This window comes from Triticum aestivum, chromosome 6B, assembly GCF_018294505.1.
Source record: "Triticum aestivum cultivar Chinese Spring chromosome 6B, IWGSC CS RefSeq v2.1, whole genome shotgun sequence".
Classification (NCBI taxonomy): Eukaryota; Viridiplantae; Streptophyta; class Magnoliopsida; order Poales; family Poaceae; genus Triticum; species Triticum aestivum.
Genome location: NC_057810.1, coordinates 612309750 through 612326768, shown reverse-complemented (window position 1 = coordinate 612326768; position 17019 = coordinate 612309750). Strand labels below are relative to the sequence as shown.

The following is a 17019-nucleotide window of genomic DNA, read 5'->3' as shown; positions in this document are numbered from 1 at the left end:
AGAGTACATTTCAGCGACACCTTCACCATCCTTCATTTTGAACTTGTCAAGCTGACTTTGGAGCACATCCAACTTGGATTCCTTGACGGAGTCGGTACCTTCATGCATATCAATCAAAGTATCCCAAATTTCCTTTGCATTCTCAAGACGGCTGATTTTGTTGAATTCTTCGGGGCACAATCCGTTGAAGAGGATATCACAAGCTTGAGCGTTGTATTGCAGCATCTTCAATTCATCCGCACTAGCTTCACGGTTTGGTTCCCTCCCATCAAAGAATTCACCTTGCAAGCCAATACACACAATAGCCCAAACGGCGGGGTTATGTCCGAGAATATGCATTTTCATCTTATGCTTCCAACTAGCAAAATTAGTACCATCAAAGTAAGGACCTCTACGGTGATAATTTCCCTCGCTAGACGCCATACTCTCCTAGGTTGTGAAACCAAGGCTATGACCACCAAAAGCTATGGAAATCAAAGCAAATGGAGACCAAAGCTCTGATACCACTTGTAGGACCTTGAAGTATGTCTAGAGGGGGGTGATTAGACTACTTGACCAATTAAAAACTTAACCTTTTCCCAATTTTAGTCTTTGGCAGATTTTAGCTATCTTAGCACAAGTCAAGCAATCTTAACACAATTCAAGCAAGCATGCAAAGAGTATATGAGCAGCGGAAATTAAAGCATGCAACTTGCAAGAATGTAAAGGGAAGGGTTTGGAGATTTCAAACGCAATTTGGAGACACGGTGATTTTTGAGCCGTGGTTCCGATAGGTGGTGCTATCGTACATCCACGTTGATGGAGACTTCAACCCACGAAGGGTAACGGTTGCGCGAGTCCACGGAGGGCTCCACCCAAGAAGGGTCCACGAAGAAGCAACCTTGTCTATCCCACCATGGCCGTCGCCCACGAAGGACTTGCCTCACTAGCGGTAGATCTTCACGAAGTAGGCGATCTCCTTGCCCTTACAAACTCCTTGGTTCAACTCCACAATCTTGTCGGAGGCTCCCAAGTGACACCTAGCCAATCTAGGAGACACCACTCTCCAAGAAGTAACAAATGGTGTGTTGATGATGAACTCCTTGCTCTTGTGCTTCAAATGATAGTCTCCCCAACACTCAACTCTCTCTCATAGGATTTGGATCTGGTGGAAAGAAGATTTGAGTGGAAAGCAACTTGGGGAAGGCTAGAGATCAAGATTCATATGGTAGGAATGGAATATCTTGGCCTCAACACATGAGTAGGTAGTTCTCTCTCAGAAATGGTAAGTTGGAAGTGTAGGTTTGTTCTGATGGCTCTCTCCACGAATGAAGAGGAGGTGGAGGGGTATATATAGCCTCCACACAAAATCTAACCGTTACACACAATTTACCAATCTCGGTGGGACCGAATCAACAAACTCGGTCGGACCGATTCAGTAAACCTAGTGACCGTTAGTGATTTCGGTGGGACCGACATGCAACTCGGTGGGACCGATATGGTTAGGGTTAGGGCATAACGTAATCTCGGTGAGACCGATTACACAAACTCGGTGAGACCGATTTTGGTAATTAGCTAACCAGAGAGTTGGTCAGGTAAACTCGGTGGGACCCATTCGCTCTTTTCGGTGAGACCGAAATGTTACGAAAGGGAAACAGAGAGTTTACATTGCAATCTCGGTGGGACCGATCGCTCACTTCGGTTAGACCGAAACGTTACAAAGGGAAACCGAGAGATTACAATCCCATCTCGGTGAGACCGAGATCCCTATCGGTGAGACCGATTTGCCTAGGGTTTATGGCAGTGGCTATGACATCTGTAACTCGGTGGCGCCGGATAGAAAGAATCGGTGGGGCCGAGTTTGACTTTAGGTTTAGGTCATATGTGGATATGAGAAAGTAGTTGAGGGTTTTTGGAGCATATCACTAAGCACTTGAAGCAAGAAACTCATCAAGCAACACCTCATCCCTCCTCGATAGTATTGGCTTTTCCTATAGACTCAATGTGATCTTGGATCACTAAAATATAAAATGTAGAGTCTTGAGCTTTTGAGCTTGAGCCAATCCTTTTTGTCCATAGTATTTTGAGGGATCCACTTTCATCATCCATGCCATGCCATTCATTGAGCTTTCCTGAAATATTTGTTTTGGAATAGTATTAGCTCAATGAGCTATATGTTGTTATGAATTACCAAAACCACCTAGGGATAGTTGCACTTTCACTAATCCTACTTGGTCATATACCAGAATAATAGGAATTTCCTTCCCATCTGACCCTACAGGACCGACCAGGGCCATTTGATTTGGATCCACCTTGGTGTACCGTGTCTTTACCATGGCCCAGGCTTCCCTCACACCTTGTCGGCAGGCCGATATCTTCCATAATAGGAAGCGTCGCCGCGCTCCCTTGAGAAGCTCTACAAGCTCTCCCATGCTTCTTGGCTGGGAGGCAGAAGGCCACAAGGCCTGGGCAATACCCTACATCACCTGCCGAACTCGTTCGTGCAGTTGTGAAAGCTCTTGCAGAAGATCACCTACGGATCCGGGCATCTCCTCTTCAGGACGGCCTGTCAGCATACCTACATACATAACTCTGTTAATTCGCTTATTCGCCGAACTATGCAATGGTTCGTTTGAGCACTTACTATAAATGCTACATCGAAGCCTCTTATTCTCCTTCATGGAGTCAGCAAGCTGGGACCGAACATCTTTTAATTCAAGGTTCAGTCGGGTCTTCGTCGACCTGGAGATTATTTTTCTCCTGTATAACCTTTGTAAGCACGGGCTCGCCAGCCTTCAGCTGTCATTCAGCATATGGCTCATGCCTGGGTACGATCTTCGGATTACCTCTGGGATTGCCTGTAGAATCTATTGTTAGATTTGCATCCATGCCGAATACTAACTGGTATACATACTTATGTTCTCTTTGACCGAGACAAGTATTACCAGATGAGGCCTTCTTGGACTCCTCCATTTTGGCAACTGCGGCCCCTCAGCTGGGCTTGGCACTCCTCCAGCTCTTTTGACAGCTGGGCATTCTTCTCTGTAAGAACCTATGCATACAATTATCCTTAAATCAGTTGTACCAACTGTTTCAAGTCTCAGGGGCTACTGATATACATACTTATCAAATTTTCTTACCCGTATATCCTTTACATACTGGTCTGTGGCTCTGGCGAGTCCATCTTGAGCAGCTCGGATGTACGTGTCCCCTGAGTTGAAGGCATTGAACACCTCTTCGGAGAAATTAGCATCACGGAGTACGGCCCGGCGGCGCCGGTGATTCATGGCGCTCTCCACTTTGGAATTCGTAGCGGAGATTCTATCTGCATCCTTTGTAGGGGGATAGTTCGGCATTGTCCCCACGTTAGCCTCCACCCTCGAGGCTGGCTCTGGAGTCTGGCTGGCGGAGGCATGGCCGGCAGGGTCTCCGGACATAGTCTGGCTACTACTCTTTCTGCCAGGGCACAATGGACGCTGTTACATTTCAAAGACGATAATCACGGAGTAGGTTCGAATTATACCTCTGCGACAATGTCTCAATCCTAACCGCCTTCCTCTTAAGCCTGCCCAGCTTGGGTGCCCTTTGTTGATGAGCCCCTGCGGGCTCGGCACGGCGCCCCGGTAGCCATTTCTATAAAGTACAGCATATGTGCATGGGGTAAGGCATAAAGAAGGGATCCTTCTCGGAAGTTAGGACTTCGGTTTTACTAACATTCGATGCAGGGAGCAGTCCGGGGTAGTCGGTGATGATGGCCACCAAGGTGCCGTCACAGCTGGCCTGGTAAAATGTCCCGTCGACAAGCTCCACAGATATGTCCAGATCTTCTTCAAGTCCGGGGTCGAGGGCCCGGTCAGGGTCCTCCGGCTGTGGAGACGGGCTGTTAACCTCTCTCACGGCCTTTTTCAGTTCCTGCTATGAAATAGCAAGGTAAATAATTGTGATAAGGAATGCGAGAATGAATGGAGTTGAGTAAAGGATGACAGCTTACCTAGCTTGGGGGGTTGTACATGGAAAATCCATCCCGTGGCTTAATACGGAGGAACTCCTCTTCTTCTCCTTTGTACAAATCAGACAATATTCTCGCCAGAGCGGTGGCAGAGTCCGGACCTTTATGACCGCAGTGGGTAGCATCGTCTTCTCCATTGAAGTGCCACATGGGTTTCCCCTGATATTGAAGTGGCTGCACCCCCCGCATTATGCATATTGACATAACTTCGATTATTGTCAATCCTAATTTGGCCAGCTTTTTTATCCTGCTCATCAGGTAAAGGACCTCTCTGTTATCTTCCTCCTAGGGGCTCCGGGGGCGCCAGCTATGGCATTTCTTCAGCGGGGAATTAGTAAACTCAGGAAGGCCCGTTCAAATTGGGTACGGAAGGGGGACGTCCTCTACATAAAACCACTCCGAAGGATAGTCTTCGGATGTCTTCTTTGGAGTTTCGGACAAGTATCCGGTCTCGGCGACGCGCCATATTTCGGCTCCACCCACTTGATATATTGATCCCTCCTGATTACGAGGGACGAGGCGTAACAACCTCTTCCATAGCTTGAAATGAGCCTCGCAGCCCAAAAATAGCTCGCAAAGGGCGACATAACCTGCGATGTGCAGTAGTGAGGCAGGGGTGAAGTTATGCAGCTGGAGGCCATAGAACTCCAGGAGCCCGCGAAGGAACGGGTGGATTGGAAACCCAAGTCCCCTCAGCAAATAGGGGACAAGGCATACCCGCTCCCCCTTGCACGGGTTGGGAGAGCTCTCCGCTTGCTCCCTGCCATTGTAGGTGGCTAGTCCGGTTCGGACGGGGACCATGTATGCAGGCGGAAGAAACCCCTTGGTCTGCAACTCTACTAATCGGCTATGGGGGACAGAATACTTTTCCCAATCGACTGGCTTAGTGCTACGGGTGCGAGAGGAGGAGCTGCGACGGCCGGCCATGATGGTATGGTTTCTTTCGGGCGCGCTCTAATGAATGCTTGTTGGGGGAAGATGGTGTGATTTGGATCTAAGGATTCCCGTCTCTTCAAATAGATGATTTACTTACATGGTCAGGGTGGCAAATGTAAAAATGCCCCGACTTCTCGTATTCACTCGACACGTGGAGATAACCATTATTGAAGCACATAAGCTGAGGAGTACAACATTAATGGGAAGCCGGACACTACTCGCTACAATAGGTACTCTGGATTCGGAGGAGAACCCGCCTTGCAATGCCAAAGACAATTTGCACGCCGGACTCATCATCATTGAAGCCTGGTTCAGGGGCTACTGAGGGAGTCCTGGATTAGGGGGTCCTCGGACAGCCGGACTATATACTTTGGCCGGACTGTTGGACTATGAAGATACAAGATTGAAGACTTCGTCCCGTGTCCGGATGGGACTCTCCTCGGCGTGGAAGGCAAGCTTGGCGATCGGATATGTAGATCTCCTTATCTGTAACTGACTCTGTGTAACCCTAGCCCCCTCCAGTGTCTATATAAATCGGAGGGTTTAGTCCGTAGGACAAGAACAATCATAATCATAGGCTAGCTTCTAGGGTTTAGCCTCTACGATCTCGTGGTAGGTCAACTCTTGTAATACTCATATCATCAAGATCAATCAAGCAGGAAGTAGGGTATTACCTCCATCGAAAGGGCCCGAACCTGGGTAAACATCGTGTCCCCTGCCTCATGTTACCATTAGCCTTAGACGCACAGTTCAGGACACCCTACCCGAGATCCGCCGGTTTTGACACCGACACCCCCTCCTAGATGGGAGGAGGGTTCCCCCTATGTCCATGGTTTCCATGGCTCCCGCAGGGCAGGAGCCCCTCCGAGATTGGATCTCTCTCTCTCTCTGTTCTCTCCGTTTCGCGTTCTCATTTTCTGGCCAAAAACCGTTTCTTAAATTCTCGGAGATCCGTAACTCCAATTGAGCTTAAATTTTGAGGGGATTTTTATCCGGATATTATCTTTCTTGCGATGAAAGAAGGGTCCCAACCGACTTAAGAAGGAGCCACAAGTCTGCCCGGCGCGCCCAGAGTAGGGGGAGTGCCGTCTGAGCTTGTGGGCCCTCGAGCATTGTCTCACGGTGATTTTTAATCCTAAAAATCACATATATTCCAAAATAAATCTTCATAACTTTTTATCGCGTGGGGACCTTGTTTGATATGATTTTTTGTGAAACAAAAAACATGCAACAAACAGGAACTAGCACTGAGCACTGGCTCAATATGTTAGTCCAAGTAAATCATATAAATTGTTGCCAAAGGTAAGTAAAAGTTGTAGAATATTTGAATGAAACAATCAAAAAATTATAGATACGATGAAGACATATCAAGCAACAACAACATTGGGCTGCCGGACAGCAGCAACCGGAGGTGGAGGAGGATGGTGAGGACGATGATCCGGATGATACAATCAGCAATCCGAAGAAGGGTAGATGAGAAAGCTTCAACACGCGGGAGGATGAGCTGTTTTGCGATGCATGGTTGGCCAGTAGCCTCGATCATGTCCATGGCACGGAGCAAAATAGCACAACCTTTTGGGGGAACATTCACATATGGTTCTATGAATACAAGCATTTCACACCCTACTCCGACGTGGTCATCCGCAACCGTGAATGGAAGTCCCCCAACCATGGATGGTACACCATCCAAGAGGCCGTGTCCAAGTATTACGGGCACTTGAAGCATCTCATTGCACGGTGGCCTAGCGGTGCACAAATCACTAGCCAGACATGCATTGTTTTGTTGCTCACTAGCCGGATATGCTTACTTTTGTTGATCACTAGCCGAGCATGCATTGTTTTGTTGCTCACTAGCCGCCAATGCTTAGTTTTCTTGATCACTAGCCGGACATACATTGTTTTATTGCTCACTAGCCGGATATGCATTGTTTTGTTGCTCACTAGTCGGACATGCATTGTTTTGTTGCTCACTAGCCGGATATGCATTGTTGACAATGTTTCACTATATAGACTACTCGTGCTTGTTTGATGTACAAAAGTTGGAGAAGAAGTCCTTCACCGTCATGCATTGTTGGTTGAAGTTGAATGGGCAACCGAAGTGGAACCTTTTCATAGCCAAGACCACTGTCAAACCCAACGAGGAAGAAACTGGTGACCCTACCGAACCAATCGAAGAACTTCCGAAGAAGGTTAGAAGAAATTTACGGAGGAAGAAGTGGAAGGAGGAGAGGGCGAAGCGAGAAAGTGCGGCGGGCCAAGCTGATAGAGAGGTTCGAGGACATCGTGGCGAAGAAGGATGAGGCATGCGTGAAGCGCTCGAACATCAAGGGGGGGAATAAGGGGGAGAATAAGGCGGAGAGGTTCAAATTGTTGATGGAGGCGACAAATAAGAAGCTCAAGCTTGAAGAGAGGAGGACCATGATTGAAAAGAGGAAAGCAGTGCTCGAGAAAAAGAAGGTGAAGATCTCCGCCAGTGTGAAGGACGCCGAGATGTTGATCTTTAATGGACTCTTTGGATGCCGACACAAGAATGGTCGTGCAATCCGTCTGCTACCAGATGTTGCAGCGGCATAATTGCAGAGGCGGATTCAGAGGCGGAGGTTGTCTACGTGGCGGCGACGACACCACCTTGATCAGGTAGGAGACGACCGGGATTGCCGGTCCGACAACACAGATAATTGCGCGGACTGCCGAACTGATGCTCTTTTGGATTCGGTCATATCAAAACTAAGCATACTTGCCTCTTTTTGGTTGTGATCCAACACAGTCTTGTATTGATCCGCCGAACGGTTCGGACGTGTTTTTTTCGACACAATGAAAAAGAGCCAAGTATGAAATCCGGCATGTTTATATGAAATCCAGCCGTGTTTGAATGAATTTCGTTCGGTTATGTTGAATTGTTGGCCGGAGGTGTGCGAGCAGCGTAGACGACGGCCTCCTGTATGCGTATTCACGAACCCGTCTTCCTTATCCATGAACGAAAGCTGGAGGAAATTTACGGTCGCCATTGAAGATAGATTCACTTCACCAGATTCCGTATAGTGAATTACAACATTAAGACGACACACGATACTTTATGCATTTCGACTAGCCAGTACATTCACCCACACTCACCCAGGAAAGTGTTTGCCCAATGCCCATCCAAAGAAAAGAAAATCCCATCAAAATTGCGTCTTCTTCCTCGGTCGCGTCGCACCCAAACCCCTCCGCTCACTCACCATTCCCCACCCGCGAGGCGGTCCGTTCCCCGTCCGCGGCGGCGCCAGCCGTCTCTCTTCATGCATCCTCCACCTTCTTGCTCACAGGCTTCCCCGGCGGCCAATGCCGCCTCCAAGAGCCCTAATCCCCGCGCTCTTACCGCCGATGAGGATGACCCAGACCTGCCCCCACGGGAGGCGCCCCCGGGGATCCCTGAACTGCTGCACCACCGGAACCGCGCGGGGGCGGCGGAGCGCCTCCCTGCCATCCGCGCCAACCTCCGCCTCCTCCCCCCGCCCGCCGCCCCGGCCCCGTCCCCCGCGAGCGACGCCGGCCTCCGCGCGCTCGGCCTCCTCAGCTTCGTCCATCTGGACCTCTCGCCTTCCCCATCCTCCGGAGGCATGCGCAGCGACCTCGTCACGGCGCTAATTGCCAACTATCTCCCCACACTTGAGTGGAGCTACGCACGAGGCGCCGGCTTCGAGATCTCCCGCGGTACCTTTGCCGCCGCGCTCTGCCTCCCGGCCCCGCGAAGCACCGCGTCCGTCCATCACGAGCCCCCGTCCGGCGTCGACCCCGCCGCCGTGGCCTCCGCCGCGTCGGAGTTCATGGAGGCGTACATCATGACGCCGTTAGCGGCCACCAACAAGGGGAAGCTGCCCACCTATGTCGAGTCAGCGGTGCGGAAGGTGAAGGATGGGATGGCGCATACCGTCGACTGGACAGCTCTACTCTGGCGCCTTGTGGAGAAGGAGGTGTTCGAGCTGAGGAGGGGGAAGAGAACCGATTGGGAGTGCTACTACGGCGCATACCTGCACAGGCTCATCTGGGTGCAGAGGCCGCACCTCTTCTGGCCACCACCCGTCGCGCCATCGGAGCAAGCGGCATTGGTCGACAAGAATCAGCAGCTCCGTTCAGAGTTGGAGTCCAAGATGCAGGAGTATGAGGTGAGGTCAGAGCTGCTTCAAGCGAGGTCTGTGGAGGTTGAGGCGAAATCAAGGCAACTTGATTCTCTAGCTGAGCGGCATCATCATGAAATGAGGAACCTCGAGCAAGATATGAAAAAGCAACTTGATGCTCTAGCTGAGCGGCATCGCCATGACATGAGGAACCTCGAGCAAGAGAAAAGGCAACTTGATGCTCTAGCAGAGCGGCATCACCATGACATGAGGAACCTCGAGCAAGATAAGAAAACGCAACTTGATTCTCTAGCAGAGCGGCATCACCATGACATGAGGAACCTCGAGCAAGATAAGAAAAGGCAACTTGATGCTCTAGCTGAGCGGCATCACCATGAGATGAGGAACCTCGAGCAAGATAAGAAAAAGCAACTTGATGCTCTAGCTGAACGGCATCACCATGACATGAGGAACCTCGAGCAAGATAACAAAACGCAACTTGATTCTCTAGCTGCACAGTATCACCATGACATGAGGAACCTCGAGCAAGATAAGAAAAGGTTGCAGGATGAGGTGCACACAGTCAAGCTGTTGAACCAGGTTCTGCTTTCCAAGGAAACAGAGAGCAATGATGAAGCACAGCGAGCTCTGGAAGAACTGGCTTATGTGAGCAAGCAGCTAGAAGAGTTAAAGGATGAGATGCACGCAGTGGAGTCATTTAACGAGGCTCTGGTTGAGAATGAAATAAAAAGAAACTCTGAACTTCAACGAGAAGAGCAAGAGGTGATAGATGTGAGAAAGCAGCTAGCACATTTACAGGAGGAGATGCACGCCATTGAACTGCTCAACCAGGTCATGGATGCCAAGGGAAAAGAAAACAATGATGAATTGCAAAGGGTACGGAACGAGCTAGCACATGTAAGCAAGCGACTAGCGGATTTACAAGACGAGATGTCCATAATGGATTCAGTCAACAAAGCTCTAATAGTTGCCAAGGAAAGAGAAAGCAAAGACGAGTTGCAAGATATCCGGAAAAAAATGAAAGATCTAAGCGATGAGCGTGAAGGGCTAGAGTCAGACAACAAGGTTCTGACAACCAAGGAAAAAAGAAGCAACGACGAGCTGCAAGACGCCCGGAAAGCGCTAATAGATGTAAGTGAGCAGCTAGTAGCTTCTCCTGCTTTTGCACCACATATCACCATTAATTCGCTTCATGATCGATTTGTTCCAACAATTTCTCACATCTTCATGTGATAATTTTGCATTATGTCTCACACCGTACTGTCCGTCACTATTTTCCTTGTGATCGGCGTGCATGCTTCACAGATCTTGCAGAATTTTAACTCGAATGGACAAGCACACATACGTGTTAAAAGAATGGGCGAGCTTGACCCGAAACAATTTCCAAACGCTTGCAAACAGGATTTATTGCAAGAGGATGCACAAGTTGATTCTGCTCTCCTTTGTTCGAAATGGGAAGCTCGAATTGCAGACCCAAACTGGCACCCTTTCGAGGTCCGCATGATTGATGGTAAAGCGAAGGTATGAATAGTCTCTCTGCTACTTGTGTATCTTTTTATAGACTCGTAAACATTTCTGTCATTCCATTTGACGGTAGATGCATTATCCGGTATAGGAAATTCTGCTAGAGGATGATGTTAAGCTTCAGGAGTTAAAAGGGCACGGTGAAGAAATATACGCTTTAGTAATGAAGGCGCTGTTTGAAATTAACGAGTACAACCCCAGTGGCCGTATTCCTATGCCGGAGCTGTGGAACTACAAGGATGATCGGAGAGCAACACTGGAAGAAGCCATCAAGTATATCCTGAAATCACGCAAGAGGAAGCGCTGAGCCCATGTAGCTGCAGGCTCCATGTGCTCCCTTTGGCTTCCTTGAACTAGACATAACGTGATCTTAGTGTAGTCGATTAGTGAGGTCTTCGTAGTGCTTTGCTTGTTCTGTCATGCAACTAACCGTGATCGCCTTTTGGTTTGATACGGTTTACCACTTCAGTAGTTAGTTAGATTTTTCTATTGTGGTACCATTTACATGGACACTAGTACTAATCCTAGTTCTTAGATTGCAGAGTACCCCTTATATCTTTGTATATGTGCAGCTCCTGCCCATGGAAATCATGTAGAATGGTACTCCCTCTGTCCCAAAATTCTTGTCTTAGATTAGTCTAGATACGGATGTATCTAATACTAAAACGTGACTTGATACTTCCGTATTTGGACAAATCTAAGACAAGAATTTTGGGACGGAGGGAGTATATGTGGACCATCCTGTTATGGTTTATTTTACCATGATATTACTAAAATGTTGTACTTTAGTGGCATGTTCTACATTTAGACAGCTAATGTTACCTGGCAAACATTTGGTTCTTGACCAAGTTCTGCTACCAGATCCATGTCACGTTTTTTTTATTATTGGCATGCTTTCAAGTTTCAGACCTGTGTAAACTTTATCTTTCGCTGCCTGCAATATTCGTTTTCCTCTGGTGGTGATACCAAACGAACGAATTCAGTTTGCAGGACCTGCATCGTGATATCAACCTATAGAGCGGAACCCGTTACAACACACGGACAACTTGCTAGTCATAGAACGGAAACCAATATACCACCAAAAAATGTAATAACTATCACTTGTTTTAAGAATCCAAAAAGGGCAAAGGGCACAAATCACTCTCAGTTTTTTTTCTTCTGAAACTACATAACATACATCACATCCAAACATAATATTTGGAGATCTACCAGAAAGCAAGATTCAAAGATGGTGATTTCCAGCATCTCCGATCTTAACCTCTTGATATATCCTTCCTAGAATCTTGCAAGATCCATGCGATCACAACCGCCTCTCCTTCCATAGGGGTTTGAAGGGCTAATTCCATGCCTCTTTCTGCCGTCCACTTTCGTCATCTTTCGGTGTCTCGATGCACTACTCTCCAGGTTCAGATTCACTTTAGGAGGGCTATTAAAACAGAAAGATGCCGCAACTTTCTGAAAGACAGCAATGAATTAGACATATAACCTTGTAATTCAGTGTAGTACAAAAAAAAACCAATTCAAATGCAACTCGTGTCATTGATGCAAGACAGAGTTGGTGAGATATCAGAACAGAAAAATTGTATTGTACTTTTCATTCATCATCAGCTAGCTTGGCACTTTTAAGGGATACGTTATGTAAGGAATTGACAGATGTGCTTCTACTTGACAACTTAAGATTTTGTAAGTTTAAGAAACAAATCTCCCCCAACAATTACAGCAATTTCAGCTTGCAATGAAACAAAATGCTGACCAGACAAATGCACTGAAACTGATGACAGAACCTTGAGAAAGAACTTTGCAAATATTTACCTTAAGATCAAGTTGATGGACATCAAAGATGTCCTTCATAGAGTGTGAGTTGTATGCCAAAAGGTAGGACCTGTAGGCTTCCTTCGCTGACTGGTTTAGGAAATAGTTCCCAGCAACAATTTTCTCCTGCTCCAAAACTCGAGTTATAATACCACACTTTTAGACAGCAGGCTGGAGTTGCAAAAGAAACACTCACAAGTCTCGATTGCGATTTTGGCACATGCTTTTCACTGAACTCGTATTCAGTCAGAGAAATATTGGACGCCTGCAAAGCAAACATCCAATTACGTTCAGAATGCCTGTTATTGGAGAAGTCAAATCCTTAGCGTATAAAACTGTACAAGATACATATTTCACGGGGGAGGGGGGATATTACGTGTAGGTAAATAAGCAATTTCAATTCTTCTGGTAGTAAGAACAAAAATGCGCATCCTTTGCCTTTATCGCCTCGGGCAGTACGACCAACTCTGTGTATGTAGTCCTACAAATTAAATTTCAGTGTCAAGTTAGCAAAGGTGAGAAAATAGATAATTTGTTTCGCAAAAGTTAACCACTTGCCTTTGGGTCATCCGGAGGATCATATTGCACAATATAGTCCTAAAAAAGCACAAACGATCCCTAGGTTAGTCCGGCGATATAGAAAGGAGTTGTCCAAATGATTTGAAAACTAAAGGAAGAAATCTTACCACATTAGGAATATCAAGCCCACGTGCTGCCACATTAGTGCACAATAAGATACCATTTTTCCTCTTTTGAAAATTGAAAGAATGTAGTAGTGCGTTTCTGCTGCTTCAGTTGCCCGTGGATCTCGTAACACTCTATCCCAATGAAATTTAGAAATTCTGCATGGAATTTGACAGAGCTACACGATGAAAAGAACACCATGACCTTCACCTTCTGCTTCATAAGCTGCATCTTTCTTAGGAAAGTATACAGAACCAGAAACCTTTTCTCGCTAGGAATGACACAGTAGCCCTGCTGCAAGCCGTCAACGGTTGGCTGCAAGAGCATCAAGTCAGTTCTCATACCAAATAAAGCAAAAATGCCTTTAGAAGAGAGTTGAACAACAGGGTGAAGCAGTTCCAACCTTTAATTCAGAGTCATCTACTCCAACATAAACAAGTTTTCGTTGTCTTTCTTCCTTTTTCCCAAACGTAAAATTTGCAAAATCTTCAACCTGTGGGACGACAGCACATAAGTATTGCTGCCGATAGAGAAAACTGGGGGAAGTTTGAATAGGCTGAATAACAGATCCACTAACCCGTTGAGTCTGTGTGGCAGAAAAGAGAACAGTTTGCCTATTCTGCATAACAATTCCAGGACAAGATACAGTAATCTCAGCAGAAAGTTAAAGGCTGCACTTTGCATATGAAATGAAATTGCCAGATGATGACATACCTGAGGGAGGCGCTTAAATATTTGTTTCATGTCCTCCTCAAAATTTTGCTCAAGTATGCGATCAGCTTCATCAATTATAAGGCACTGCAACACAGGGTAAGTTATGTCAGAAAAAATAGGGTAGACACAGAGGTCAGGTGTGGCATTCATTGCCTTCAACAGCAATTATCATGAAATTCAATGTCATTTTCCTGCTAAATAGTGACCCATGGCACATGTTCATGCAAGCAAAGCTTTGGAGTTCCAATGGTCAGACCAGCACGGTTGGTAAAATATGCCATTTGCCAAGGTATGAGTGGGCAACAAGATCGGTTCCATCGCTGCCTGACAATATATTTACAATGCAAGTATATGTTCCTTTCATTAGAAAACAGAATTTAGTATTGGTGATAGCTATGGAAAATAAACTTTTATCTACAGATCCAACACTTCTACCACTGTAATTAGTTCCCACTTAATTCGGTTTACAGAACAACAAACAGCATTGTATCCACTGGACTTGCCAATGCAACTACTCCCTCCATCCCAAAATCAGTGCATTTCTAGGTTTGTCCTTAGTCATCCATTAAGTTTGGCCGAACTTATATTCATGAAAAAAGTATCAATAGAATCATCATGAAATATATTTTCATTTTTACCTGTTTGATGTTGATACTCTTTTCTGCACACTTGGTCAGAGTTAAAATAGTCGACTTAGGACAGTGTTAGAACTGCGGTTAATCTGGGACAGAGTTAGTAACAACTAACGAACACGGAAACATGTAACAAGCTAATAATAACTTTGTAAAAATAGGAACTATTAGCTTTTACGATTTTGCATATACTTGGAATAATGTAGGCTGAGATTTCATACATACTCTAATTCAGTATTAACAGGTAGACACTTTCAGTCATGGACAAGAAAAGGGTAGACTGTAGACGCACAAAAAGAATTCGCTTATAAAATAATCAGGTCACTGATTATGCAAATAGAGTAGAGAAGTATGAAATTGCTGGTTGCATTTGTTATTTAGTGTGGTAACTTAAACATGCGCACTACTTCAACAGAAAAAATTCCTTGAAGCTTTGAAAAAATGATAGGGGCCAGAATGTCTTTACCTTTAGCCCTTTGTAGTTGAAACCACTGGTACTTTTCAGATGGTCCAGAAGCCTGCCCGGCGTTGCAACTAATAGATTGACCCCTTTCACAAGCTGGTTGGCCTCACTTCTCATGTTAGTGCCACCAATTACATATCCAAGAGTTTGAGAGTGATACTTCATTAATTTCTTGGCAACATCGTGTGTCTAGAACAAATGAATCAATGAAAAGCATTATTAAGGATAGGTGAAGTGTGACTGTGTGAGTCCCTATGAATGAATAGTCTCAGCAACTATATCCAGCTTCCAGTATTCAGATAGCATATAGAAAACTGCCTTTTGAAGCTAAACAACTTGCTAACATTTGGCAAATGCAACTTGAAAGGCACTTAAATTTCTTACCCTGTCAATACTATTAAAACGAGCAAGCTTGTGCATTATATTTACACAGAATTATGTTAGCAAAGCATAACCTTATCTCAGTTGGGACATCTGATTTTGATTGTTTCATTCACAGCAAGTTGAACAGTAATAAAACATGAAAAAGGGGTCAAAAGAGGAATACGGTTGCTCCATGCATATATAATTATATACATACCTGGATAGCAAGCTCCCTTGTTGGGCAGACTACAATAACTACAGTTCCGTTCCTCGGCGTGAAGTGCGCATTGTGTAGCAGTTCGATCGCGGGTATAAGGAAAGCAAGTGTCTTCCCTGAGCCAGTCCTGGCTGAACCCAGCACACCATCTCCTACCATCAAATGAGGTATTGATCTAGCTTGAATCTGCAATCACGAGAACAACCATCCATGAATACATGTTAATTATTGCTCTTACTTTCAGTAAGATACCAAATCCAACAACGCGGCAAAGGGCAGATCGACCCACAAAACGAGATCATTCACAGAAACATTCGACCATGGACTTGCACTGAGAATAGAAGCATGTTTCATGCCAAAAAGATTGTGTGATGGTAAAATTTTGACGGAGGCGTGCATGACCTGGGTGAGGTGGGTGTAGTTCATCTCTCTGATCGCCTTGGCGGTGAGCTCGGATACGCAGAGCTCTGAGAAAAGCTCGTTTGTGAGAATCCCACCTCCCTTGCCCTTCTGCTCTTTCTCCTCCTCCTCCTCCAACCTATACATCCCCTTCTCCTCCTCCCGCTTCCGCTTCCGCTTCCGCATCCCCTCCATCACATTCTCCTCCTTTTCTTCCTCTTCCTCCTTGGAGGGGCGGGGCAAGGATTTGCCCATGTCCGAAGCTACGAGCAGTTGGCGGCCGTCGGACGGGCGACGGCGATCGATCAATTCAGTGCGGCCGCCGGAAGACGCTGTTTGTGTGTACCGGCGAACCGACAGTCTCGTTAGGTTTTGATTGAGGGAACCGATTACCGTCGGATGTACGTCGATTACGCAGCGTTCCAGGCTTCCACACAGAGATTTCCTATTTGCCGCACGTTGCGGCAAAGTATCGCTGGAACGCACAGGCAGCGATCGCTATCCAGCACAATGGGCCGGCCCATTATGTAGCGGTACGGGGAAGGTTTCTGTTTTCCGTTTTGGGAACATTCTGGATGTTTCCAGTCGTTTTTTTTCGGGTTTTGGCAACGTCTAGAATGTTCCTAAACCGTTTTTCTCCTTTTATGTTTTTCATTTTACTTTTTATCTTTACAGTTTCATTTTTCTTTTCTTTTCCTTTTTACTGCATTTTCACTTTTTTTATTTTTATTTTTTTTATTTTTCTTGTAAAATGTTATGTTTTCGAATTTGGTTCAAAAATTTCAAAAATGATTAGAAGTATAAAATTGTTTGATACTATTGAAGAAAAGTTCGAAAATTCAAAAAGGTATTAGATTTTAAAAATTGCAAAAATGTTCGCATTTTATAATTTTGTTCACAAATTCAATAAATCTTCATGAATTTCAGAATCTTCCTGTTTTCATTATTTGTGGACAAATTCAAAAGATGTTTATGTTTCCAACATTTGTTCGCAAATTCGAAAACTGTTCCGGGAACTTGGTAAAATGTTCACGGTTTGGAAAAAAATGTTCATAATTTGGAAAAATGTTCCTGTTTGCGTATTTCTTCAGTAATTCAAAAGTTTTTCATGTTTTAAAATTTTGTTGACAAATTTAGAAAATGATTGGGGAATTTCATAAAATGATCAT

At 45.7% G+C, this 17019-nt stretch overlaps 1 protein-coding gene and 1 pseudogene across 2 annotated transcripts; one reads left to right on the top strand and one right to left on the bottom strand.

Annotated features, from left to right (window-relative positions):
* Positions 1-8008: 8008 nt before the first annotated feature.
* Positions 8009-11426, top strand: LOC123138295 (apical junction molecule). 2 transcript variants are annotated; one of them, XM_044558244.1, is made up of 3 exons: positions 8009-10173; positions 10348-10563; positions 10640-10834. In XM_044558244.1, the coding sequence occupies exons 1-3, from the start codon at positions 8203-8205 to the stop codon at positions 10655-10657; spliced, it is 2205 nt and encodes a 734-aa protein (XP_044414179.1). In that variant the 5' UTR covers positions 8009-8202; the 3' UTR covers positions 10658-10834. The 2 variants fall into 2 exon arrangements, with proteins under 2 accessions (XP_044414179.1, XP_044414178.1); XM_044558243.1 differs by having other exon boundaries at positions 8014-10173; positions 10658-11426.
* A 19-nt stretch (positions 11427-11445) lies between these two features.
* LOC123138296 (DEAD-box ATP-dependent RNA helicase 27-like) lies at positions 11446-16330 on the bottom strand (annotated as a pseudogene).
* Positions 16331-17019: the final 689 nt, after the last annotated feature.